The 25,557-nt window shown below is 42.3% G+C and overlaps 1 protein-coding gene across 2 annotated transcripts in view; it reads right to left on the bottom strand.

Annotated features, from left to right (window-relative positions):
* Positions 1-132: 132 nt before the first annotated feature.
* LOC113025072 (polypeptide N-acetylgalactosaminyltransferase 18-like) overlaps positions 133-25,557 on the bottom strand; it is a 177,514-nt gene continuing 152,089 nt past the window's right edge. The window contains exons 10-11 of one of the 2 annotated variants that reach the window (XM_026172460.1): positions 16,043-16,210; positions 133-4,033 (exon numbers count right to left, since the gene is read on the bottom strand). In XM_026172460.1, coding sequence (XP_026028245.1) covers positions 3,887-4,033; positions 16,043-16,210 — 315 coding nt within the window. In that variant the 3' untranslated portion in view covers positions 133-3,886. The remainder of the gene's footprint in view (positions 4,034-16,042; positions 16,211-25,557) is intronic. The other variant, XM_026172462.1, reaches the window with a different exon arrangement.

Here is a 25,557-nt window from a genome sequence, read left to right as displayed (position 1 = left end):
TACATGTTGTACACCTATGATGCAAAGCTTTCAGGGAATTACATCTTTAAAGAACAAAACAGAACAACATTAAGCGCACACACACACACACACACACACACACACACACACACACACACACACACACACACACACACACACACACACACACACACACACACACACACACGCACACATCAGTGTTTGTATTGATTTTGCTTCCTGTTGGAGAATTTTCAAGGGAAAAAAGTTCCCCCTTCAGAAACTTGTCCACTATCTAGATTTCCATCTGTTCAGTTACTTTTTGTGATTCTGCATTAATTCTGCACATAACTCGTTTGTGATGAGTACACATCCTTCAGGATACCTTTGAAAAGCCCACACAGACGTGCAGAAAGACCTCACTGCAGCGAGTAGGTGGTGGAGGATGGATTGTCGTGCTTGCTCCCATTTTAGTGAACTGCTAATTCTTTCAAAGAGACACCGAGGTCTTCCTCTCGGGTGTCGCTAATCCCCTAAACATCTGATCACGTCAGAAAGTTGCAGCTGCAGTTTGTAGCAATGCTATGGATGCGGTCTCCTTCCTTATAGATGTTGATGCTGTGTAATTTTGTTTTGTTTCCTTCCTTCACCTGGATGCTGAGGTCATGCCAGCCGCTGATTTTCCTTCGTGAGCCATCGTGGAGGGTTTGGGTTGGGCCACTTTCAGTCCACTTTAAAGCTGCATTGAATCATCTGAAAAACTGTTTTCCTTGATGAGATCAGTTTAAAATTCAACGCTGGTTGTGGAAACGGGGAACTTTTAACACCTGTTTAAGGAAGGTGTAGGTTGTGTTGCTAATCTGTCTTTAAAGCACTTTTTGGTGGTTTAATGACCTGTTTGTTTTGAATCATAGTGAATGGCTCTCGGTCTTCTGGCATTAGTTGTTTCAATGTTCAGGACAAACCTTCTGTAAACCAGCTTTGAGCTTTTAGGCTACGTGAAACTTTGACAGCAAACAATAAAGGTGATTATCCACACTGACTGTGGGGAAGATTCCTAAAAACTACAGTCGCTCCTGTCTAAAAAACAGCTGTTTAAGTGTAACCTATGATATTTTACATGTTGCTTTTTAAGATACTGTATATCCAGCCTACAAGTGTCAGTCTGGTCCATATTTCCCAGCCTCGGCCAACAGCATTCAAAGTTGAGAAAAACAGAGCTGTGGTGAGAAGTTTGCATCCACTCATCACAGCCATGGATGTCAGGCTAATTTGGGGTGGGATGTTTTTTTACAGTGGGGTGGCTGTGTGGTAAACTTCTTTGATGCAAAGCATGAAATGGGTGCACAAGTTTGAATTTATTTTGGATTCCTAACCAGCTGCCTCTGACATGAGAGAGACAGTTTCGTCTTCTTTCAGACGTCTGCAAAGTGGTGACACATCTGAATAATTTATACAATTGTTTGAACTGATGATCTTGAAATCTACAGATGTTTAGAAATGGCTCCAAGAGACTCTCCCAAGTTATGTAAATCTGCATTTTCACTAATTCTTCACTGAGTTCCCTGGACCGTCCCATTGCTCCGAGTATGGGCGGGCCAACGAGCGCAGTCCTTTGTAATGATGCAAAGAAACTACAAGTTTTATTCAATCATGATCACCAAGTTAATGGGCCTTAGCCTGTACGTATACTTCTGACCATGTGTCGATTATAGAAAATCCAAAATAAGTTTAAACTTGTGCACGCAGTTCTTTTCTTTTAAGTCATTGAAATGCAGCGATTCACCCTGAAAAAAGAACAGCTGAAAGAAATTAGCCTGAAATTCAGACCTGTGACGACTGGATGAAAACAACCACAGCTGGATTTGTAAATTCATAAAACTCCAAATATCTGTATTTTACTGTGATCTTTTCATACTTTTTTGCTGTGTATTCTGAATGAACAACCATCCAAGGTTAAATTTTCATTCACGTGGCACTCAACGAGCGGGCAGCAGTGACCTCTAAATCCAGGGAAAAGAACGCCGCGTTTCTTGTTGAAGAGTTTAAAATTGAAAAAGGAGGAAGTGTCTGAAATAGGATAATAAATATCTGAGGTTCTGCACCTTTATGCTACACCTACGCAGGCATTTTCAATAATTTTTCTTGATTAGACATCTTCTGAGGACCGTGTAGGAGTATTGCCGACATGCTGTGATAAACTACGGACCTGAAATCAGGTTTAGTACACGTTCTGTGGTATTTAATTCTTCTGAATATTTAGCCAAGGTTTGGGCCACCCTAACAAATTCTTAGTTTAGGTGTGACTTTGACCTGTACTGACCTCAGCAGTCACCATGATGGACTGAGCGCTCTCATCACTGCGTCTCTGCTGTAAGCTCTTAAAAGCCAGAGCCGTCGAGGAGAGCGCTGTGGCCACGTCTTCTGCTGCTCTAAGGTTGCATTGTGTGATTACTCTCTTCAAACGCGTTGGAGAGGCATCCTTTATAAGGTCAATGAGAAAAAGCTGATGGGAGCAGTTAGTAATTTACAGACAGCACAGATGCAGCCAGACAATGTGAGGATGAAAACTGTAGTCAGACACCGAGCTGGGCCAACGTGAGCAGGGTTGGTTTATAACAAACCCCCCACCATATTAACAAAAAGTCTGGTTCTGAAAGGGCAAATGTGCACATCATTCCCACTTTTTCCATATGCTGAGGGATACTGCAGGTATCTATTAAAGTCAAAGCAAAGCATCTGATACACAGCCACCTGTGGGCAACCAACACGACATCTGTAGGTTTTTGATCCAACTGGATTATCTTTGCACTCACGTTATATTTCTGAGTGTTGAGAGGGCTTTGAAACATGATTTTTGAGATAAAGTTAAAAGAAAAACTTAAATTTTAAATAGTGAGGAAATCTAAGAGTTAGTTGTTGTTTTTCTGCAGAGACAATTCAGCATTTCTAAAATCGTGCACACTGCAGCACACTGCTCCAGGTGTCAGTGGACGGATGCCGTGGAAGCTCCATCTTCTCCACATCACGAAGTCTTTTGTCCTGGCAGGTGTTTCCAGATTTCTGTTTAGAAGTGTACACACACGCCAGAATGATTGGCGGTTCTGTCTGTAAACCATTTAATCCCAAAACACACTCTGAAACCCCTGAGTGACGGTGTTTCTATCACAGTGCCAGTTTAAATCACTCTGTGGTATTCTTCATTAGACCAGCTCCTTTTTAGTGACATCAGGAAATCTACAGCACCTGCTCGGTCGCTCCGCTCCAGTCGAGCGGTGATGGTAACGATTTAAAACCTGCCCTAAAAATCAAACGTGAGCAACACGCCGGCTGCTTTGCAACAATACACCACATCTGTCCGTCTGCACGCAAACATATTGAACCGCGCTCACTCAATTTGTTTTGAGATTGTGTGATGAGGCTGTGGCAGCTCAGGCCTGAACTTAAACTACCGACTGGGAGCCAGAATACATCACAGGCCCGCTCCTGCAATAACCAGACTGCTTACATGATTTCATGAGCCTGTCTCCCGGAACAAGTGGCTATATTTCTCATTTCCATCGCAGAGTGGGGAGTTTTAAGAGCTCCGGCTCCATCTGTGAGTGTCTCTTCTCCCAGGTCATTGGTATAAAATGGTTATTAGGTTACTAATGGTCCGTGTCTGATTGGAGCACATCTGCTTCTATGCAGATTCTCCTTAAAAATAAGTCCAGTACTGAAACTAACTTTTTGAGAGCTTAGTTTGATGCTGAGGTCAGTGTGTTAGTCCATCTCTAACTGGACTATCATTTGTGGACCAGACCTCTATGATGGTCCATCCTGGCTTTGGGTCAGTTTGGTTTTTCGGTGTGAAGTGGCAGACTTCCTCAGTTAGACCAGTCCATCACATGAAAGGTCTCCTAATGTCTGACTGGTGTCACTACGTTCACTGTGGCAGGACAGTCAGTATGTTGGTGATGGTCCATTTCTGATCCGTGCAGTCCTGAATTGCCAGCTGGAAACTGAACTCTGACTGTCGGCTCTCCACCAGCTCCAGACAGCGCTGCGACTCCATGTTTTGGATGGGACCACCCTGGAGAGACAGAGACAAATGAGGTGAGGAATATCTCAGCATACAGGCAGGACGGGTGTGACGTTCTACTGGTGTTTTTGGACGAGCAGTAACCTCCATGGCTGAAGAGCAACGCGCACGAGTGTCAAAAGCTGCAGTTGCTCTAATGGCCACTCAAGTCAATTCCTATAGATTCCAATGGTAAAAATGCACAATTTCAGCATTATAGCCTGGCTATTATAGACTATTGGCTATACTGTATATAGATATATCTATGTATGTAGACAGGGTGGCTTTAGCTCAGGAGGTACAGCAGGTCATCTACTGATCGGAAGCTTGGTGGTTTGATACACCAACATACACATATATTAAGTGCACCATCCTCAAAAGCAGAGCAACAATCTCCATATTCATGGAGAAACAGGAAGCAACTTTTCAAATGAAACCGAGTCTCTGCAACGTTTACAACACGTCTGCCATAAAACGTATGAGGCAGTTTACAGCAGAGCTGTCAGGTATCTCAAGCATATTTTGACCTTGGCTTTGGACTTTTGCCGGTTTAAGACTGTAGCGTGAGAGTCCAGACTGACGCCTTATTAGAACCGTATTAGTTACCGAACACACCACACACAGATGGTCTGTAGTAGTATTTTGTGTATGTACGGTCAACAAATGTCCAGTAATATTTAAACATTTGGTGCTATGGTAATTATGCAATGAAGCTAATATTTCATTATTATAAATTCAGCCTCCACAGGTGATTGATGTTTATTACATAGTGAGTATTTTACCATTCAATTAACAGTTATTTAGATGTTTTGGCAACGCTGCTCCTGTGACATCTGTGCCAGTAAAGCTGACTGAAGGGAACTGACCTGAGAGAGGGGGACACAAAAAGCTTGTGTGTGTCTGTCTGTGTGCACGTCGCTTCACAACAATGTCATTTTCAATAAGAGGCTTGCTTCACTGTCTGAATGCACGCTGGGCTGCTGCCTCTCCATTCCTTGAACAATGCGCTGGCACCTAAAAGTAGGTCCTTAGTTATGTGGCAAACAACAGTAATATGTTTTAATGAGCCCGAGCGCAGTGAGAGCGGAGACTGAACCAGCGCTGCTTTGAAATCAATATGCTCTACACCTCCCAGCATTACATGCACAAGCACAAAGGAACAGCCATCAGCCTGAGGACAGAGCTGACTGTACAGCAGTGTTTTCGTGTTCCTAAACACACCGCTAACCCTGCATGCTGTTCTCGAATGCCTGACTACATTAGAAACACAACAAAAAAGCGGACCTGTGCACGGCACTAACACAGTGCTCTTCTCTCAGCTCTCAGCTCACTGAAAAGGTATCGATTCTCTCTGCTTGCTTTTCTCTGTGCACAGCTGCTCAGGCACAGAGCTGTTCACCCACAAAACCCAAGCTGCTGACACGTAAGAGTGACCAAAGCATACATGCACATATATGACCTGTCATAAACATGCATTCATGCAGAGAGCGGGACAGAAACGTGGAGCTCCATCTGTCTCTGAGATTTGAACCTGACCTTACGCTGACCCCAGGCTGATCACCGTAGCTGGATGTGTCCCATTATACACTCGGAATACTCGAGGGCTTCTTATCGAAGCTCAAGGTAAGTATGTGCAATATTTTCACAGCCAAAAAGGAGAAAAAGTGTTCCAAAGCACACTTTCTAAGAGCACCTTTATGCAAGAAAGAATATAAAGAATAAACCTCTTTAACAAGAACTTTATTGTGTTCGCTAAGCCTGTTTATTATGCTTAAAGTGTGACTGCATTACTGCTTCTTTACTGACTAATGCTTTGTGTTTTGCATTTTCCTTCACCTGCACCCAGAGACGACACACATTCCTCGAAATCGACTAACGTGCTTTCTGAAGTCCTTCTGGGTTCCTGTTTGGTTTCTTATTGTTATATTTAAAACACAAGGCCTGAAAGCTTAGTGAGTCCGTTTAAACCCTGGAGTTTCAGGGTCATGATAGACGAACTCACTTATTACCTTTTTAGTTTTTGGCATTATAATACATGCTGCAAACCTCACCTACCCCAGGGCAAAACTTAGATGTACAAGGGCCAACCACCAATGTGGAAAACAGTAGAAACCAAGGTTATTATAGTTAACTAAAACTGAACTAAAAAACTAAAACTAGATGTGAAATTTTATTTAATTACAACAGAAATAAAAACGATACTTTTGAACTAAAATTATTTCACAAATGTAAAAAAAAAGACCTAAAATAAAAAATGTTTAGTGAAAATATTCTTAGCTTTAGCGTCTGTTAGCTTGGTTAAAGTGGCTGTGAGACGAACATTTTCAAACAATAAAAACTGAACTGAAGTAAGAAAATTCACTCTGGAAACTAACTGATGCAAAAAAAGACGAGAAAACGAGAAACTACAAAACTATAATAACTGTGGTGTCAACATTTCTGATGCACAGGTGAGAAAAAACCTCTGATGCTCTTAAGAGAAAATGTTTTTGCACAGATTACTTCGAGCTAACCCTAAAACCGGCCACCCGAGTCTTATATCGCACTTGCTGATCTTGTATCAGATTTGAATTTTTAAAAAATATTTCTTCCCTTTATGCCCTTTACAGACCTGTAACTGAGCTCAGGTCTCGTGTCCTGCACTGTGAGCATTTTTTCCAGCTTTCCTTCCTGGATGTAAAAACCTTCTGTGTCTTTTGCCTTCATCTTTCTATATTCATGTTCTCATTGTTACTTGGCTGCAGTTTAAAGATTCAGATTTAGGACCTTCATCTGCTTCAGAGCTGCATTTGGATCCTTTTTTGTCCAAACTGATATATTTTCAAATTCATATTTAAGCAGAGGATTTTTCTTTTGGAGGGCATGAAGGTTGCAATTTGACTCAGAGGCTGTAATAAAGGGCGACACAAATAGGAGCCTCGTTGGAGATTAAAAGGGACATCCTTCTGAAGTGTTAGCACTTCCAAACCCAGGAGTAGATAATAGCTTCATCCAGGAAATACGCTACGAGCCATCCCTCATTTCTTTTCATTTTGCTTTAAAGAAGCCAGACTGACCATTTTCACAGGACAAAGCATAACAAAGGGCACTGAACTAAAGGGAGAAACTGAATTGTATCTCTACATAACAGACAAATTGGCAAAGAAACAATGAAATTTTATCTTTATCGCTGGTACTTTGTCTCTAGAAAGCTGTCAAAAGAAAAACATATTTGTTCCCATTTCTTCACTTGAATCTATGAAAAATGCCACAAATATTTCAGTTTGACAGAAATAAAAAAGTTTTCTTTTAAACAATAAGGCGATTTCCAAAGACTTATTAGCTGCAACCTTGGGATATCTCACACGGTGTGCAGAGTTTCCACAAACTGTAGAAAAACAACAAGAGGAAGACAAACAGAGAAATGACAGACCTAAAAAACTCTACAACAGATGAAGAGCATCTGAAGGTCACGTTGTTAAGAAACGGGACCTGATAGAGAAACCGGGAGCTGATTCATCTACTGTTCACTGAAGCCTCATCAGGAATGGGCTCAGAGGAAGTGTGGCTCTCAAGATGCCATTTTTCAGACCTGAGGTGTGTCAAATTGTACAAGATCATGAGATTGGCAGTCAAACACAACACTAACTACATGGCAACACCATGATACCGTCGTCACCATTTGACAGGATCAATATTTGACAGCACAGTGTTGTTAGCGAAAAACCCAGCAAAACAAAACAAGTAAATTAGTGAAATTCAGTCAGAATTGAGTCTGAAGAAGATTGTTCTTTCAAGCTACAGTTTTATATTTGCTTGTATGGCTCTGTTCTGTCACCTCCCTACCTTTCCACACTCATAAATGGAGTAACAATAATAATATTAATAATGGATTGGATTTATATAGCGCTTTTCAAGGTACCCAAAGCGCTTTACAATGCCACTATTCACTCACTCTCACATTCACACACTGGTGGAGGCAGCTACAGTTGTAGCCACAGCTGCCCTGGGGCAGACTGACAGAAGCCAGGCTGCCATATCGCGCCATCGGCCCCTCTGGCCAACACCAGTAGGCAGTAGGGTAAAGTGTCTTGCCCAAGGACACAACGGCCAGGACAGAGAGAGCAGGGGGATCGACCCGGCGACCTTCTGGTTACAGATGAGCTTCCCAACCCCCTGAGCCACGGTCAGATGAGTTTTTAATAATAATGGTAACACATTTTCTCTATATATACAGAACTTCTTGATGCATTCTCAATCATCCAGGAAAGTAAATCTCCAAAAGTTGATTTTGTTCATCTGGACGTAGTCTCAGCTGACTGCAGGTAAACCTACACATACGGATCAGTATCTAAGGTTTGACTCTCATCATCCACTGGAGCACAAACTGAGTGTCATCAGGATGCTACAACACAGAGCGAACACCATCCCCACTGATACAGCGGCCAGGGAGGCAGAAGAACATCACATCAAGAAGGCCCTGAGTAAATGTGGTTATCCCAGCTGGACTTTTGTCAAAGCTGGAAAGGCACCTAAAGAAAGCTCCAGCCGATCCAGGAGAGAAGGACAACCGCTGCCCACCTGCAGTGATCCCATATGTGTCAGGAGTATCGGAGCAGTTGACACGCATTTTTTCTAAACACCGGGTCTCTGTGGCTTTTAACCCAAGGATCGGGTCCCCCGACACAAACAGAGTAACACAGTGTACGCTGTTAAGTGCAGGAGGATTGCCAGGATTTATACATCAGGGAAACCAAACAACCTCTGGGAAAGCGGATGGCACAACACAGAAGAGCCACCTTGTCAGGCCAGTGGACACTCTTTCAATGATGAGGATGTAACATCCTGGACAGGGAGGAACGCTGGTTTGAGCGCGGAGTCAAGGAGGCCATTTACATGAAAAGGGAAAGACCAATCGAGGAGGGGGCCTAAGGGTACATCTGTCACTATCTTACAATGCTGTGATTGCAGCCATTCCCCAACTCTCTGTGAATGGGACTCATGGACATTGATCAGTGGTTGTTGATCAGTGGTCATGAGAATTTGCATAATTAAGATTAAGGAACTGCCCTCCCAGCCCATTGTTCCTTCAGTGGGCTGGTTTCAGTCATTATGCAAACGTACTGGTTATAAGATTGAAACCTGCAGTCAGCTGAGACTGAAGAAGTCACCTGATGATGACGAAATGTTTCTCCCACAAAACGCTACGTCCAGATGAACAGATTCAACTTTTGGAGACATATATAAGGAAGGAAGTGTTGTGTTTAAGGAAGAGTGAGACTTGTAAGCAGACATCAACTCAAAACAATCTTGTTAAAGGTGAAGCAGAATCCATATAGATTGATGCAGGTGTACTGTGGAACACATGGAGCTTCACACATGCTACCCCCCACCCCTCATCCAAGCACAGAGCAGGCATTGGTGTAAAAGGATGAAAGCAGGAATTGGGGTGGATGTGGGTTGTAAAGCGGCTTGCAGATAAAGAAGCCCAACTATCAAAAGCAGTGTTACTAAAAGCAGTTTGAAGCCTGACTAAATGAAGCCATTTTGCTGTGAGACAGAGTGCACGTACTCTGCCAGAGTGGCATTGACATTTTCAGGTTTCCATCATCTTCTGCAGTGGGCCGCTAATGGGACGTTATAGCAGGAGGAAGCAATCATAGTAGTCTTCCTTTGATGCCTTTTACTGTATATAGTATAGTAGAAGCAGGCTTGTGCCCCATTAAAGTAATCACAATGATCATTCTTGCCTCCTCTGCTGAAAACCAGTCAATTGGCTCTGTCTAAGTGTTTGACCTCCTGAGTCACTTCCAGCAAATGTACTTAGAAAGTCTATGTGCTAACTCTGCAGCTAAGACTAAGTGTACAGGAGCGGAGCCGGTGTATATACACAATCGCACACATTGATGTTCCCCTATGCACAGACACAGGCACATATATACAAGCACAGAAAACCATGTGGCATTTATCCAGCACCATGTCCTCGATGCTGCAGTGAGCCTGCCTGTGATTCTGCAGAGTGCAGCGTCGGACCGCACTATTGATTCCTTGCTATTAAGGCGGGAACACTAGTTAATCAGTCGGTCAGAGAGCCAGTCAGCCAGAAAGCTATCAAGCAGCCAGTCAGGGGGTTGGGCTGGCAAGTCAGACGGTCTGAGAGCCATCAAATCAAATCATTCACCTCGAAGGATGCGGTGAGTAAAAGCACCCCGAGAAGACAAAGAGCACCGAATGCTGCGGCAGCAAGCGTGAGGCGCTAGAGTCTGTTCATGCTAAAATACACCCAGTTTACTTTTACACGAGCAGAACAGCAAACATCCCAGAGTCTCTCAGCTTGATACAAATCCAGGATCATCTACAGATACAAACAGCCTCGCGGGCTTTCTTTGATAGAAACTGTGATAGCCTTCAAAGTGCTTTGTGACATCTGCTAACATTTAGTTTACACCAACATTCAGCTCACATCTTTTGTGATTCATTCATTCTTTTCCACAGCTGCACATTATTCTGTCTCTTTGTGACAAGAAAAATATACATAAGAAAAGATTTTTTAAAAGTACTCACAACATTACACCCACAGGCGGGCACTTTCTGTTTATTGTTGTACCCTCGACAATCCCAAGCACATGAGCTTTTCAGCTGGGAGCAGGCTGCTGTTTTCAGTGAAACAGCTTTGATAAAACCAAGACATCTTCCAACCTTAATGACCATTTACAGTCTCCTGCCCCTCTTAAAATTAGCCAGAGGAGTGTAGTATGGACATAGATTTAAGTTTACCTCAAACACAGAAGGTGATGGACCTTTTCTGAAGAGACTTTGCAATCTGGCTGATAAATAATAGTGTCGTTCATGTTTAAATACAAAGGTTCTGTACTCCGAGTGAATGCAATGCATTATTAATGCGGCGAGCCATGACTCATCCTTCAGAGAGAACAACAGGACGGTCTTCCCATGGTCACTGCACGGTGACAAAAAGAATATTATTTTAAACCCCCGTCTCTCTGCACTCATGTTGGAACAGCTTCACTTATCTAACAAGAAGGTTCGACCCGTTTTCACACCCAACTCCTAAATACATACGTTGTCAGCATATAACGGGTCGGGTCAGCTTCACATTGTGATGCATCAGATACTCCCTTAGTATCAGTTTTTTGCAGGTTAGTCCAGCAGACCCAACAGGAGTCCCCAACAGCTGAAAGTGATGAGGGGAGCCTGAAAGCTAGAGTGGTTCGGCACCATTGCTGGGCTCATACATGTAAATGACGTGAAAATGGAAACGTAACTTTGTAACCAAGTAAATGTCAGAGGCAGAGAGTGATCTCATCATTTCCTCAGAGATTATTAAGTATTCTGATAATGTGAAAGAGTCACTGTAACAGTCCACCATCCTCCTCATGTGGAGTTTAGCAGGTTTTGGTTCTTCCTCACACACAGAATCTATGCTAAAACTGTCATAGTCCCTTTGGTAGGTCTATGATTGGTCTTTCTATTAGGTCTATATTTCCTTCTGGGTTTGAGAAGCTTTTGAGGTTCACGTTTCTTTCTTTTCCCTTCCTTCACTCTTGTCTTTGTGTTAGTCTTTTGTCTTTGGTTCTCCTGTTTAATTGTGTCACGTTAATCGTCTTCAGTCACGTCTCTCTCGTTTGATTTTGGTAAGTGTGCTCTGTGTCTTACGCCGAGTTTTACTTTCCCATCTCGTTTGGTTAGTTGTCTGCAGCTGTTTCCCAGCTGCTCCCACTTCCCTCATTACCTTTTGTTTGAATTGTCTCAGTGTCCCCTTGTGCTTTGTTGAGACATTCACATATAGCTACATGCTGCAGATCGTGTATAACCTCTTGTTTTCTGGATTCTGGAGTCACTGTCTTGTTTTCTCATCTTGGTGTTATTCATGTGTCCTGCGTTTGGACCCCCAACTTACTGCAACAATCACACAGCCTTAAATATGACAAGAAAGGGGGTTTCCCTGTGCACAGGAAATGTGTACCTGAGAGAATATATAGATATGATAAGAAGGGTTTCCTGATCAAGTGTTGCGAGCGACCCTTGGAAAACCTGCACAGCTGCACTGGAGGTCCTTACATGCTTTATTTTTTTGTTATGAATCAGCATTAATATACAGAGAGCAGACAAGGAGGCTAGAAATGACTTATAACAGTGCATTCTTAGTGGGTCCACTTTGCAAATATGTCAATAAGATAAGTCCAGAAACAGCCTTTAAATGAAAAGTTTGTGAAATGTTAGTGACCCAAACTACAGCTGTTGTTGTAGAGAGTAAAGAATGAGCTGCTCATCAGAGTCATAAATGACTGTAATCAACTGAACATGATCCGACATGACTGAGATCTTTCACAGGTTTGGATTAAACAGTACGACTCTGCACTAAAGATGCACCACGATCTAAATTAGTGAGCGCCAGACAGAAAACACTAATCAAGACAACTATGTTTGTTAGTACATATTTTCAGCCCTGTGTTCACTTCTCAGTTTGGATGGATACAGTTTACGATGGCTGATTCTAAGAACGACTCTCTCGATGTCTCCGCTTTCATCTGAACGCGATCAAGCCTCGCTCAGGAAGCTCTCAGAGCGGCCCGCCCGCCCGCCCGCCTGATGAAACGCTCTGGTGTTGCTCTTCTACTGTGCAGTCAGCCTAAAGAACGTTGGCCAGCAGCTCCGCTTTTGCCAAATGAAACTTTTTACTGGGTTAGCCTAAGGTAAATGGTGCCCATAAAGGGACAAATAAAAGCAGAGCAACAAAATAAAAAGCTGATGTAAGAAAATTCACCCTTATCACAAAACACTGGCTGCTGTCGGACATAAGTTTTTGATTTTCTTCCAGACCTTCTTGCTCTGTTTCACTGTATTGATGGCTGCTGCCTTGGGGTTAAGCTCAGTTCAATATTGTAAAAGATCTACTTATCAATAATTCACAAATACTGACTGGCCGCTTCACATGAATTGCTGCCTCCCTCCGTCTCTGCTTCGCTTCATCGCCTCGCTTCTTTCCAGCATTGCCACAAGCCTCTGCCGTTCTTTCCTTTTATTTTCTCGCCCCGCCTCGTCTCTTTCTTTCATCTCTTTTCTTCATTTTGCACTTGTTCACTTGTGAGATTCTCTGTATACCTCCTCTTGCTCACTCTTTGTCTAAACATGTACTTCTGAGCAGGGGAGACTTCACAAACCAGAGCCCTTTGTCAGCTGCACAATCTACACTCTTTAAGCTTTTCCTGCAACAACACTGTCAATTTCAGAGACCAAAAATACATAACAAATGCATATAAACGTGTATCTGTGCTGCTCTGATGCTGACTAAGTGTCAGCAGCCTCTTTGCTAATAAAAACATCCTGAAACCACAGCTGTTAGTTCACTTTGAAAGCTAATGGGCATTAGTGTCTACCCTGAGGCGAGAACAACAGTGTGGTTTCTAACATGAAAATGAAAATGATGTGAAACACATGGTGGGATAATCCAAGCTTGAGCTTAGGTTGCTAGCATGAGCTGATAAGCATAAATCATGATGGGCACCTTCTTCAGTAACTTGCACATGTTGCTCATGTTTTTCTAATTACTTTTTTAAAAACAGCTAAAACATGCATGTGTTATGGCTCGAAGCTAAAGCTGCAATAAAATAATATTTCTAACAAGTAGCTTTCTGACTACGTGTCATGGGACAAATCTTTGATCAAACTTTGAGGCTACCTCAATAGAGATTTTTTTTGTTTTAAGTGTAGCTCAGTGCTTTGATTTTTCAGACACAATCAATCTATTATTAATCTGACTCCCAGCTGTAGCACAAGGCTATCGTTCTGTTATTAGAATTACTGCATCTCAGTTTCATGAATTTAGTCCAGTTGGTTTAGATCCATGTCTGTCCAGACTTTACTTTTGGATGTAAAATGGTGTTATGTATCATTTTGTCCTATCAGATGCGTTAAATTTGGTCACTTTGTGAATGACTTCTGGAGTTATGAGAAGAGAAACACACATCTCATGCTTTATCCAGAGACTGTATACAAAAGATGGACATACCAGGTTTGTGAATATTTTGAAGCTTCAAAGTTTCATTACAATCAGATTACTCCTTTTAGAAAGTAAATAGAAATAGAAAGGCAGCTCATCAGGTAAAGCTTGCTAACTTCACAGCATATTATATCAATAAACTATATGAGTGCAATCCACAGACACAGATATATTAGTATTAAGTAAATTTAAAATCAGCAGCAAAATCACAACAACAGTTGTCTCAGGGCACTTTATATCGTAAGGTAAAGACCCTACAGAGAAAACAGAGAAACCCCAACAATCATATGACCCCCTATAAGCAAGTGATCTGGCGACAGCAGGAAGGAAAAGCTCCCTTTTAATAGGAAGAAATCTCCAGCAGAACCAGGCTCAGGGAGGGGCGGGGCCATCTGCCGTGGTTGATTGGGGCGAGTAAAGCCTGAAAAGTAGAATTTTACTCATCAAAACTGAAGCTCAAACTACTTGGACACATCGAAACATCCAGTTATGAGCTTCTGATTAGCTCATAAAGAGGAAATTTAACCATAAAGGCTGAAATGGTTTAGAAACCAGGATGATGTGACCGAGGCCACCAGAAGAACTGCAGGATTTAAAACGTGGTGCTTGGTGTTTTCTGACAATGACTACTGATCCAGTGTAATTACATATACATTACTTATTGTTTTTCAGTGTAAAATCTCCATAAGAAATGACAATAGAATAATTTCTCTATTTGGAGCAAATAAGGAGAAGGAAGTTACTTTTTAAGGATAACTGGAAAGCTCTTTTCTCTTCTGCAAATTTGTTTGTACAAGAAATGTATAACTTTATGCAATTCAACTTTGTGGGACTGAGAATTATTATAGTTGCAAATATATTATCGACTCTTAATGAGGCCATTACTGGTGCAAATCCATATCCAGTTCATCACTGGTAAACAAATGAGTGCATTACTGCTAATGGAAAGAGGATCAGACGATGTAACAGTTGTTGTTACGCTAACTTTTAACTCTTTTTTTCAGTGAGATGGAAAATCTGGCCTGAAAAACGTGATCAGCTGGTGAAGTGAACGTTTAAGGTTTCGCCCTCTCCGTCTCTTCTGAAGTTTTTATACTTCCTAACATTTCTGGGGACCTTATTTGACTTCCCCACCATACTTTTTATGAAGAAATCCAAGTTCTCTTTTGAAACCCCCCCCCCCCACGGGGTTGTGCCTAATGGGCTTCATCTCTTTGACTTCTGACTTAAGTTGGGAGTGAGAGTTCTGAATCTGGCCGATGCTAATTAGGGGCTGATTCCCCTGCCAGAGTGCCTGGTAGTAAAACTACAGATAGTCAGGAAACTGGATGGTGAGGTGGTACTGTGCCTTTCAGAAGACTGGATGAGAATCGAGGAAAGGACGGGTCTGAATGATGGATAAATACGCCCCACCTTCAGTCTGATGTTTGGGATGAAAACAGTCCACGTACACACAGACGAAGCTTACAAATGCACACACAGACCAGATGCCAACGGCGTGAATGCGGTAGTGTCTTCTTTTTACTAATTATCCAGCTCCTTCTACTTATCTGTCACATTTTAAGACAACATTAAAAGTGTGAAGATAAAAATAAAAGAGGCTTGTTAAAAGTCAGAAATTGTGGACGTGTGAAAGCTCATTATGCAACGGAAGTAGATGTGCTTTTAAAATCGCACAGAATAGAGGAAAAATGATCCGTGCTCTAACAAAACCAGGACGGGTGCTTCTAAAGAGCCGGAGACAAAGTGGAGAGGAAGAAGCACGAATCTCACTCAATTATTGAATAAAAAAGAAAGAGCATAGGATCCGCAGAGATTTGGTCCAGCAGACAAAAAGCAGCAGGAAGTTACAGCAACATACAGAATATCAAAAAAGCAAAGGAAGGAGATCAAAGCCTGGAAACATTCAGAGGATGCCCCTGAAACGGGCAGAACGCGTGCACATCTGGGGTTTGTTACAACCACGTAGTGTTCGTTTGGCTGCAGTCGGCCATCTTTGTTTATACGTGCTCAAAGCTCACCTGAGTGAACGTCCAGGTGAGCTTCATGTGCTTAGTAGTGCCGTAGCTGCACTCCAGAAGCCTGGGTTTGCTGTTCACGTCAACCAGACACTTGTTGTCGTCGTCGTCGATCGTCGGGCTCAGCACTCCCAGGTGAAGCTGCTGGGAGCTGGTGTAGTACACGTTCTGCTGGGAAACAGAGGCGTGCAGTGATGAGGCAAAACACCCGTAGGAGCTTCAGAGTAACAGTCATGGCAATACTAGACTACAGTGTAATAAAACGTTTGACAAATCAAGACAGACCAGCTGAACAGTATAAAAGTTGTCTGTATCTTTAAGGTGTATTGAAAGTGCAGCGCACTGGAGACCGACATCATTAGTTATTTAGGTTTTTTCTTATTTTTTTTTGGCCTTTAGAAGTCTCAAATACTCATAAGAATGTATGCATTATATATGATAGGCAGGTGTTAAGGGGTTAAGCTCATATTCTTTCTAATGGCCACCAGGGGGCGACACCTGTGTTTGCATAAAGACTTCTGCTCTTACAGAATTCTGTGGAAAAACCTGAAAACGTGACCTCAACACATTTTTGTTATTTGGGCTGAGTACATTCATTAGGAATAGAAGTTAAGTTGGAATATGTTCCCTTTTTAAATAATTAATAATCAAGTCAAGTGGCTTTATTGTCATTCCCATCATGTGCAGTGGTACAGTACACAGTGCAGCGAGACAACGTTCCTCCAAGACCATAGCGCTACAGACAATCGAGGTCGGCCATATCTGGATATTTTGTTTTTGATGTACTATGTTTACTGTACTCCACTTCTTCTGTTGAAAATTAAAAACAAAACAGACAATCGACACAGGACCACATCAAGTGCAAGTGTGCAGAACTTTGCAAAAATTGCAAAAAAGCAAAACAAAGACAGTTCAACACCAGCCAGAACAGAACGACACAGACACAAGGCAGTGCAATAGAAAAGTGCAACAATGACAGTGGGCTGTGCAAAAGACTGAGCGTTGTGATAATAATGAGGTCCAGTCAGCTTCTAAATAAAACAGCTGGTAGAAACGTCCTGCAAAGAGACGGTTTTTACTTCGAGGCCTTTTTCACTATTACTTTAACAAAGAAGTTAAATCCATACTTCATCAGAGTATTTTTAACACAAACATCAGTATTTCTACATAAGTGATGACTGTGTGTGATTTTCCCATCATTCACTTTTGTCTGCTCACTCCTGTAGCTTGTGTTTGGTCCCAGTTGGGATGTAAGTTTTTCCATTTCTAATATGTACCAAGCAGGGGGAAATCATAGTGATAAATAATGTAATATAGTATTTGTTATCATGCTATAAAACTGGATTTAATCATTTTATTGCAATTCTTGTTTTTCTGTAGACAACAGAAAAACAAGAATAGATCCCCGATGACCCGATGGTTCTGTTTTTTTTAGTAAATTGCATCTTGGGCATAAATATGTTTTTCTTGATCAACAGAGCTCTGTCCTCTCTGTGAAATAAACTGAACCAGGACAGCAGATATACCTCAGTTTTATAACGAAGCAGCTCTGCTGTAGCCTGTATTCACTGAGGGTTTCTGTTATTAGAGGTTAGCTGCAGGGAGGACTGTAAGTAGGCTAATTTCTGAATACTAAGTGTTTTTTTTTTACTCTCACCTGCAACATTTTCCATGTCTTTTAACAACATTTTCACTTTTACTGCTGTGAAAAATAAACAAGCCACCTGTAACTGAACTAATTAGGAAGAAAACAGAAAGGAGAGAGGGGGAAATATTTAGTGGAAGGTAGGAGAAGAGAGGTCAGGGGATGATATTAGGTGCCAGTTGAATACTAGCTCAGGAAGTTTTCTTTCCCTTTCCAGGTATGCAAAAGCATGAGGACATGGTAATGAATGCAATAGTTGGTCCAATTCTGAAGCCCACAAAATGTCTAGTGAGGTAAATCAAACACAAACCTTAAGTAGGTTGAAAATTCAAACCGTGTAGCGAGGCATGCATCCCCCCCCTTCAAGTCTGACGGAACAGAAAAAGATGAGACAAAGAATCACAGACAACTTGACATGAGTAAAGCAAATGAGAAGGATCAAGGTCGACACGAAATCCAAACAAGCGGAAAAAGTTGAGATCAAGGAGCCGTGGAATAGCAGGCACAGACGCGGCACTGCTGAGAACAAACGGATACACCGGCTGAGCGCTCCGACTCACAGTGTATGTGTTTCCACAGGAGTGTGTGAGAGCTCAGAGGAGGTAATTGATGAGAATGATGACCGCCTTACAGGAACAGGACATTTCTAGATAGGAGCCATTATCACACTGTGAACCAGCCACAGGGCTTTTAAGCTGCTGTTTAAAAACTCCCCGAGACAGACAATGGCACACACTGATGTGTGCGTGCATGTGCTGCGAGCATGTCTGTGCTGCGGAGGGAAAGCTCGTTTTTTTTCTGTGCACGTGCACTAATAAGAGTGATTACATTTGCATCCGTCAATAGATTGATGCTCAGTCTCCAACGGTGGGGCCTTAATACTTTCTCCTGCCTGTCACAGCTATGGAAGAGCAGGAACAGAAGGATTAGCACGGTGCTTCTGTAGACACACAGCAGTCTCTCCTGACAGATGCACACAGTAACAAGCGTGGACAGGAGAAAGCTGGGGGATTATTTTTAGTCTTTAATGTTTACTTTCAGCAGATGAGATTTTAAGAAAGAAAATCATTTTGAATTCATTAAAAAACTGTTTGTGACAAACATCAAATATATAAAAATGAGGAGTGGAGAGGCAGCTGGTCCAGATGATGTAGCTGTGGAAGCATGGAGATATCTGGGAGACAGGGCGGGACTCTTTGATCAGATCGTTTGACACAATCAGAGAATAAGAGCTGCTTTGATGTAGGGTTTGGAGACACTGACAAAAAGACAGGAGGGGGCAGAGCTGACGATGTAAAGGTTTTCCTTTGCCAGTGAGAAGGATGGACAGGATTAGAAATGAGTCCATGAGAGGGACAGCTTGAGCAGTTTGGGACGAGGGTTAGGGATTGAGAAGCAAGGCGAGATGGTTTGGATGTGCAGAGGAGGGAGAGTGGATATGTTGGTGAAAGGATGGTGAAGCTGGAGCTACCAGGAAGGAGGAAAAGAGGAAGACCTCAGAGATGATTCATGGATGCAGTCAGATATTATATTTTCAAGTGAAAAGGCCATCTATTGGTAACCAGAAGAATTATGACTCGTGCAAGAGCAGCGTGACAGGTGGATGGCCATTTAAAGCCAGGTGATTTTTCTCAGACTGGTTTCTAACCACAAACGCCCTTTAGCCACTTTCCCTTATTAGAAATAAAAATAAATTTATTTCAACTGGAATAATGTTTTGTGCTTGCACTGTATATACTTTCAAGATTTAGGTTGAGGACAAAACCTTCTGCCTCCACTCAGCCCCGACCCTTAGTGAGGACTTCTTGTGACCAGGAACATGTTATGACTGCAATCAGATCATGCTAATCCTTAAATATATCATTGGGCCTCAAAAAATGTGTTCTTAGTCATGGTCTAAAGTGCGGACCGGCAAATTTTTCTTTGTTGCTGTTTTAATTTGAAGGACTTTAGGAATTGTGTAAAATTTGTGTTTTTCTAGGCACAGATGCGCTTCATTGTCATCCGCAGACACATGTACATAATTCATCCAGCAGACGCAGCCGGCTGGAGCTGAAGTTTGCATGTTACAGTATGTGTTTGCAAGCTCCATCTCTCGCCTCATTGCATATCTATTCAGGGGAGAATAGGAAGAAGCATAACAGAGCAGGGCACCAGGAAGGCGGGGTTTAAAGTATGACGACTTCTTTCTCACCAGTTCCTGTCTGGGGAAAAATGTGTCAACTCCTTCAAAGCCGTGTTCTGATTCAACTCGGTCATCACTGTGAGGAGGGGCTGTGAATTTGGGTAGCTAATTATTTTAATTGCTTCCATAAGCTGTATGTCAAAACCACTGACTGATGAGAAGTGGCCAAATCAGCGAACCAGACTACAGCGTCCCATCGTTTTAGAACAACAGCGTGCCCACACACTGAAAGCACCATCCATCTGTCTCTCTCTGTTTTTCCATCCTCGTGCAAGTCACTCATCGTCAGCTTGTGTCCATAAGGACTGACTCGGTGCTCAGCATTGGATGGGTGATTCACTGACAGGGGCTCTTCGTCTCCTCATTCTCCTAAAACAGCGAGGATTACCCGATCAGGTGAAACTTTTCTCTGTGCATGCCGACTCGTTCCCTAAGTTTCTCTGATATCACACAAACAGTTCATCTAAGCTGAGAAAGCTGCTCTGTCCTCTGGTTTTGTTTTGGTTTTTTGGGATACGCGTGGAGTCGTCAGCTCATCGCTGCGCCGCTGCCAGAATGCGTCGCATGGCTGCTTTCACGGACAGCGCACACTGTGGTAGTGTAAACAGCTCTGCTCTCCTAACAGCTAAAATAGTTGTTTGCACCTGCTTCTGTTTATTTCTCTTTTTTTGCACAAACATTATTAATGTGTCAGAACTTTAAAGATATCGATGCTCATTCTGCAAATTAATGCTAATTGGTTGGTCAAGAACTTCTACCATGATGTAATCTGTTGATGGCACCAAATTTCATTAAAGCTGCAGTTAAATGACCTCAGAAATGTCTGTGAGTATGAGGATGGAGGTGATGCTATCAACGAGCTGCTGCTAGAAATTTTGAACCGCTGCTCATGTTCGTGTTTTTTTCTTTTCCCTTTCTTATCCTCATTCCTATCTATTCCTTTCTGTCATGATCCAAGCAGCCAGGAACACACAGGCACAAATGTAATCTTCAAAAAAATGGGTTTTATTATACCCCCCAAAAAGGACAAGATGATTACAAAAATTCAAAATAACTGCTAATTTACATCTGTAGTCTGAGGACAGGTCACATAAAACTTTCTGACAAGCAAAAATCCAACAGGAAGGAGTTAAAAGTAGGAGTGAAGATTTGGGTGCTGTATGGTGTCACATCTCCCCTTACAAAAATATATTTTACTATAAAAAACCCTAAACTTTCATCGATACATAGAAAACGCTGACATTGACGTTGTAATGCTTGAGCTACAGCACCATACAGCCCTATTCATCCTGGATTATCAGAGTCTAGATTAGTGGGTGTGACACAGACACGTACAAGATGTTTATATTTCTGCTGGATTTCATTCGTCTAACAAATAGAGAAGCTGTAACTCACAAATCTGTCTGATCCTGATTCAAAAGGCTGTGGGACTGATCTATTCCATCAGCTCTACGTTACGCCAACAACTTTTCTTTGTAGGTTTGTAATCGTTTTTGACTGAACTGCAAACTGTTGTGGAATAAAAAGCTCATTCAAACAAGCTCTACTTGTTGTTCCTAGAGTATTTAAAAGTAGAATAGGAGGCAGAGCCTTCACTTTTCAGGCCCCTCTTCTGTGGAACCAGCTTCCAGTTTGGATTCAGGAGACAGACACTATCTCTACTTTCAAGATTAGGCTTCAAACTTTCCTTTTTGCTAAAGCATATAGTTAGGGCTGGACCAGGTGACCCTGAATCCTCCCTTAGTTATGCTGCAATAGACGTAGGCTGCCGGGGATTCCCATGATGCATTGGGTGTTTCTTCTCCTCTCTGCATTTAATCTCTGGCTCTCTTCAACAGTGTGTGTTTAACCCTCTCTCCCCTCCCCGAGCCTGGTTTATTCCTGTCAAAAGGGAGTTTTTCTTCTCCACCGTTACCAAAGCGCTTGCTCACAGGTTGTCATTTAATAATGGAGTTCTCTCTGTATTAGAATAGAGTCTTTACCTTACAATAAAAAACACCTTGAGGTGACTGTTGTTGTGATTTGGTGCTCTATAACTAGAACAGGATTGAAACTTGAATTAAGCTTCTCTTGTCAGCTCCCCTCTGCACATGTTTGAGGAGGTGAACTCAGCGAGAGAGCAGGGAAACGATGTACAGCACTCAGAAAGTCTGAATCAATCAAGAAAAGTGCAACTGGCACATCTCTAGAATCATTACGCTGAAAAAAAAGCACTCACTTCTCTGTCCATTTCTTAATTGGTCGTCCAGAGATAACGACACAGACACAGCCTTAATGATACTGAGCAGGCAGAGCCACATAAGTGTGAAAGTGACTTTGCTTTATCTGAGACTCCTGGTGAGCTTATTACTGACAGTTAGGGATGTAGTTAGGCAGGCTAATCACTGGTGTTTCCCTCAGCCATCTGCTGCGGTGGTGGAGAGACGACGCAAACGCAACAGCTGCAAAGTTGTCTCAGAACATAATGAAGAGGTTTATCTGGATGAGTGGAGCAGAAGGAGGAAGAGGAGGGAGTTTAAGAGAGAGCGCAAACAATGAGGCTGACTCTAAACACTGGCTGTTTTTCTCTAAAGACACCTACGACGAAACATACTATATGCCCCTCCCACACACACACACACACACACACACACACACACACTCTCTGAGTGCTCATTACGGTATCAGCACCGATCAGATTGATCCCACTTTTAATAGGCTTACAGTCATTTAAAAACAGATCAGTGATGAGAATCATTCCATTTCTCCATTTCATAAACGCAGCTTTTTAATGACCCACAAAACAAACTTGTCTATATGCGACTTATTTTTGTTTTTTGTAAATAAAGAAAGTTACATATAGGAGGGCTGCATGTCTGGTCCACAGATACACGAACAAAGAAAACATGTTTTTACACATCGATTTGGGCAAAGGTTAAAAATTTTCTCAAGTCCAGTAATTGGGTTTCTCTGGCAGACAAACACCCACGTCCACATGCTATTAGCTGAGAGTTTTTAAAGTTTGGTAATTAGTTTGCGTTTCTTTGTGTTAAACAGACTCCCTGGTGAAATACCTCCATCTTAAATCTTTAACGCACAAACAACTTTCCACAAAATGATAAATCAGTGTCGCCTAAATCACAGTCTCGTTATAAAAGAAACGTGATGGCTGGAGGAAACAATTTCCTCCTTCCTCGGCTTCGATGTGTCCCACCACTTGGTTTCTCTTTGTAAATGTCTGTTTTTGCCTTATGGACACTTGCAAACATCAAGTTCTGCTCCAAGATTTCCTGCAGCTCGTTCATTTCCGCCTGGACACACAGCTCCAATATCCTGGTAGTATCACTGTGTGGATCCACAGAAACACACAGGAATGCCAGCACACAGTCATAATTTACACTTCTTTGTGGCGTGTAAACCACAGCTGTGATAACATATCCACAAAAGACGTCTTACTGGCAAAGTCCAAAAATAAGCACTCTATTGAGTGCCAGCTAGTTAGTACGTTCACACTGCAAGAAAGCGCCACACACACACACACACACACACACACACACACACACACACACACACACACACACACACACATCGGGTAAACAGCCTCAAAGGTCTAATTTTCAGACTTCATTGATCCAGCCACAAACCAATCTTCTTAGCAAGGCTACACAATATTGAGGCTCACATCAGATTTCTATTACCTGCTTAATTTCCACTGCAATTTCTCGCTATTCTGTCGAAGGAATATTGTCATCAGCACCTCCTGCACACGACTGAAATTAGCCCTCGATCCAACAACAGCATTCATTTCCCAACTTTAGCAAATGAGACACAGAGATGGGTTTCATGTTTAGAAACACTTGAGCGTGTGTGTGTGCAGACAGGCTGGAAACAGTTTTTTTCACCCTTTAGAAATAACAGCTTGCTTGAAAACAATGTAACTTTTTTTTTTATTAAAGTGTATTTGTATAGCATATTGGCTTTGGGAGAAGCAATCATAATGGAAAATTGGACTGCACGAGTGATAACAAGTTGAAACTAAATAACTGCTCCGTTGTAGCTTCACATTGTGCTCCCTCTCACTCAGACACACAACCACACACAGACACACAGTTGCTATCCATGATTTGTTCTTTGGGTTTTTGGAGTTTAATTGTAATTAATTTTTGTTTATTGTGAGCTTTCCTCTGTTTCTTGGTTCAGTTATTATGTAGATTTGATATTCATGTATTGCTGTAGTTTTTGCACTCGTCAGTTCTTGGTTCCAGTTTCTGTTTGTAGAGTTTATTTTGTTCCCTCAATATGTCCCATCTCACCCTCCTGTTTCTTTTCCCCTGTGTTTAGTTATTGTTTCTAACTTCCTGTTTTATTTTGGTAGTCATTTGTCTCCCTTGCCTTTTATCTAGTTTAACTTTTCTTCTCTGTTCTTCGTGTCTCAATCTTGCTACCCCTCTGTTTCCACTATCCCTCATTTCTCTCATATGTATGCATGTATGTGTATATATATATAAAACTATGAAGTCATGTCGGCTCAGACGTCGCCTGGATCAACAAGGTCCGTGTCAGGTGTTGAGGAACCAGGGCACCCTGATGAGAAGTGGTCTACTGGAACAAGATGGCATCGATGGGCAAGAGATAAAAATAGGATGCTGTTGGAATGCTACTACACAAGTAACCCCAGCGGAAGGGGTTACATGAATAGGATGAGGAACCTATGGCATCTTTGATACCCAACATCCACATTAACAGGATGTGGAGGGTGAAGGTAACAGTGGTCCCAGTGGTAGTCGGAACACTCGGTGCAGTGACTCCCAAGCTAGCAGAGTGGCTCCAGCAGATCTCAGGAACAACACCTGAGAGCTGGGAAAGACAGCAATGCACTATTTGTGTGGTTTGCTTCAGCTGGTTTGTGCCAGACTCGAAGTGTAATCTCCAAAAGGCCGCTCACCTCAACATTTTTCCTGCAGTCAGGTTTTGTTTACAGTCGAGCCGACTGGACCTGAATGCAACATGAAGTCGATAGCTGTGGTCAGACACATTCATATAAGTGCTTTACTGAACACTTGCCAGTGAATTCCGCTCTCTGAGATCACTCTCCTCCTCTGTGTCTTAAATGGCCTCTCTATCCCACCTCTGCCCGTCTATCCTTCTCTTCCTCCCTCCCCTCCTCCGTGTCGGAAATCTCAGAAAGGAAATTGAGGAACGTTATGCATCATTGGCACTCAGCAGTTCATCAGGTATTCAAAGCCATGCGCATCTGTTTACACACACACACACACACACACACACACACACACACACACACACACACACACACACACCTAATCTAAAGGACTGGACGAATCAGAATAAAAGGATCTGAACTGGGAATAAAAAGCACTGCAGGGAATAACATTACAAAAGATATTCTGCATGAATAAAGAATAAAGAAGGAAAAGTATCGAAGGCATGACAGAAGACCAGAGGAATACTGAAGACTTTGATGTCTGCTATGAAACGCTTCCTGCTGCTTTTTGCTCTGCCTCCTCGGGCTGCGTCTCGCTGATGTCTAATAAACGTGGCATCTTTTTGGCTCCAACCAGCGAGCCCGAGTGAGGACGGTGCCGGCGCAGTTTTACCAAGCGTCTGTATGAGCAGAGTTACTCACAGAGGCCTAAAATTTCATTAGTTTAATTCGAGGAGTGGCAGCTCATGCATGAATGTGTATAAAAA

The sequence above is a fragment of the Astatotilapia calliptera genome, chromosome 7 (genome assembly GCF_900246225.1).
Source record: "Astatotilapia calliptera chromosome 7, fAstCal1.2, whole genome shotgun sequence".
NCBI lineage: Eukaryota > Metazoa > Chordata > Actinopteri > Cichliformes > Cichlidae > Astatotilapia > Astatotilapia calliptera.
This window is presented reverse-complemented; position numbering and strand designations above follow the sequence as displayed.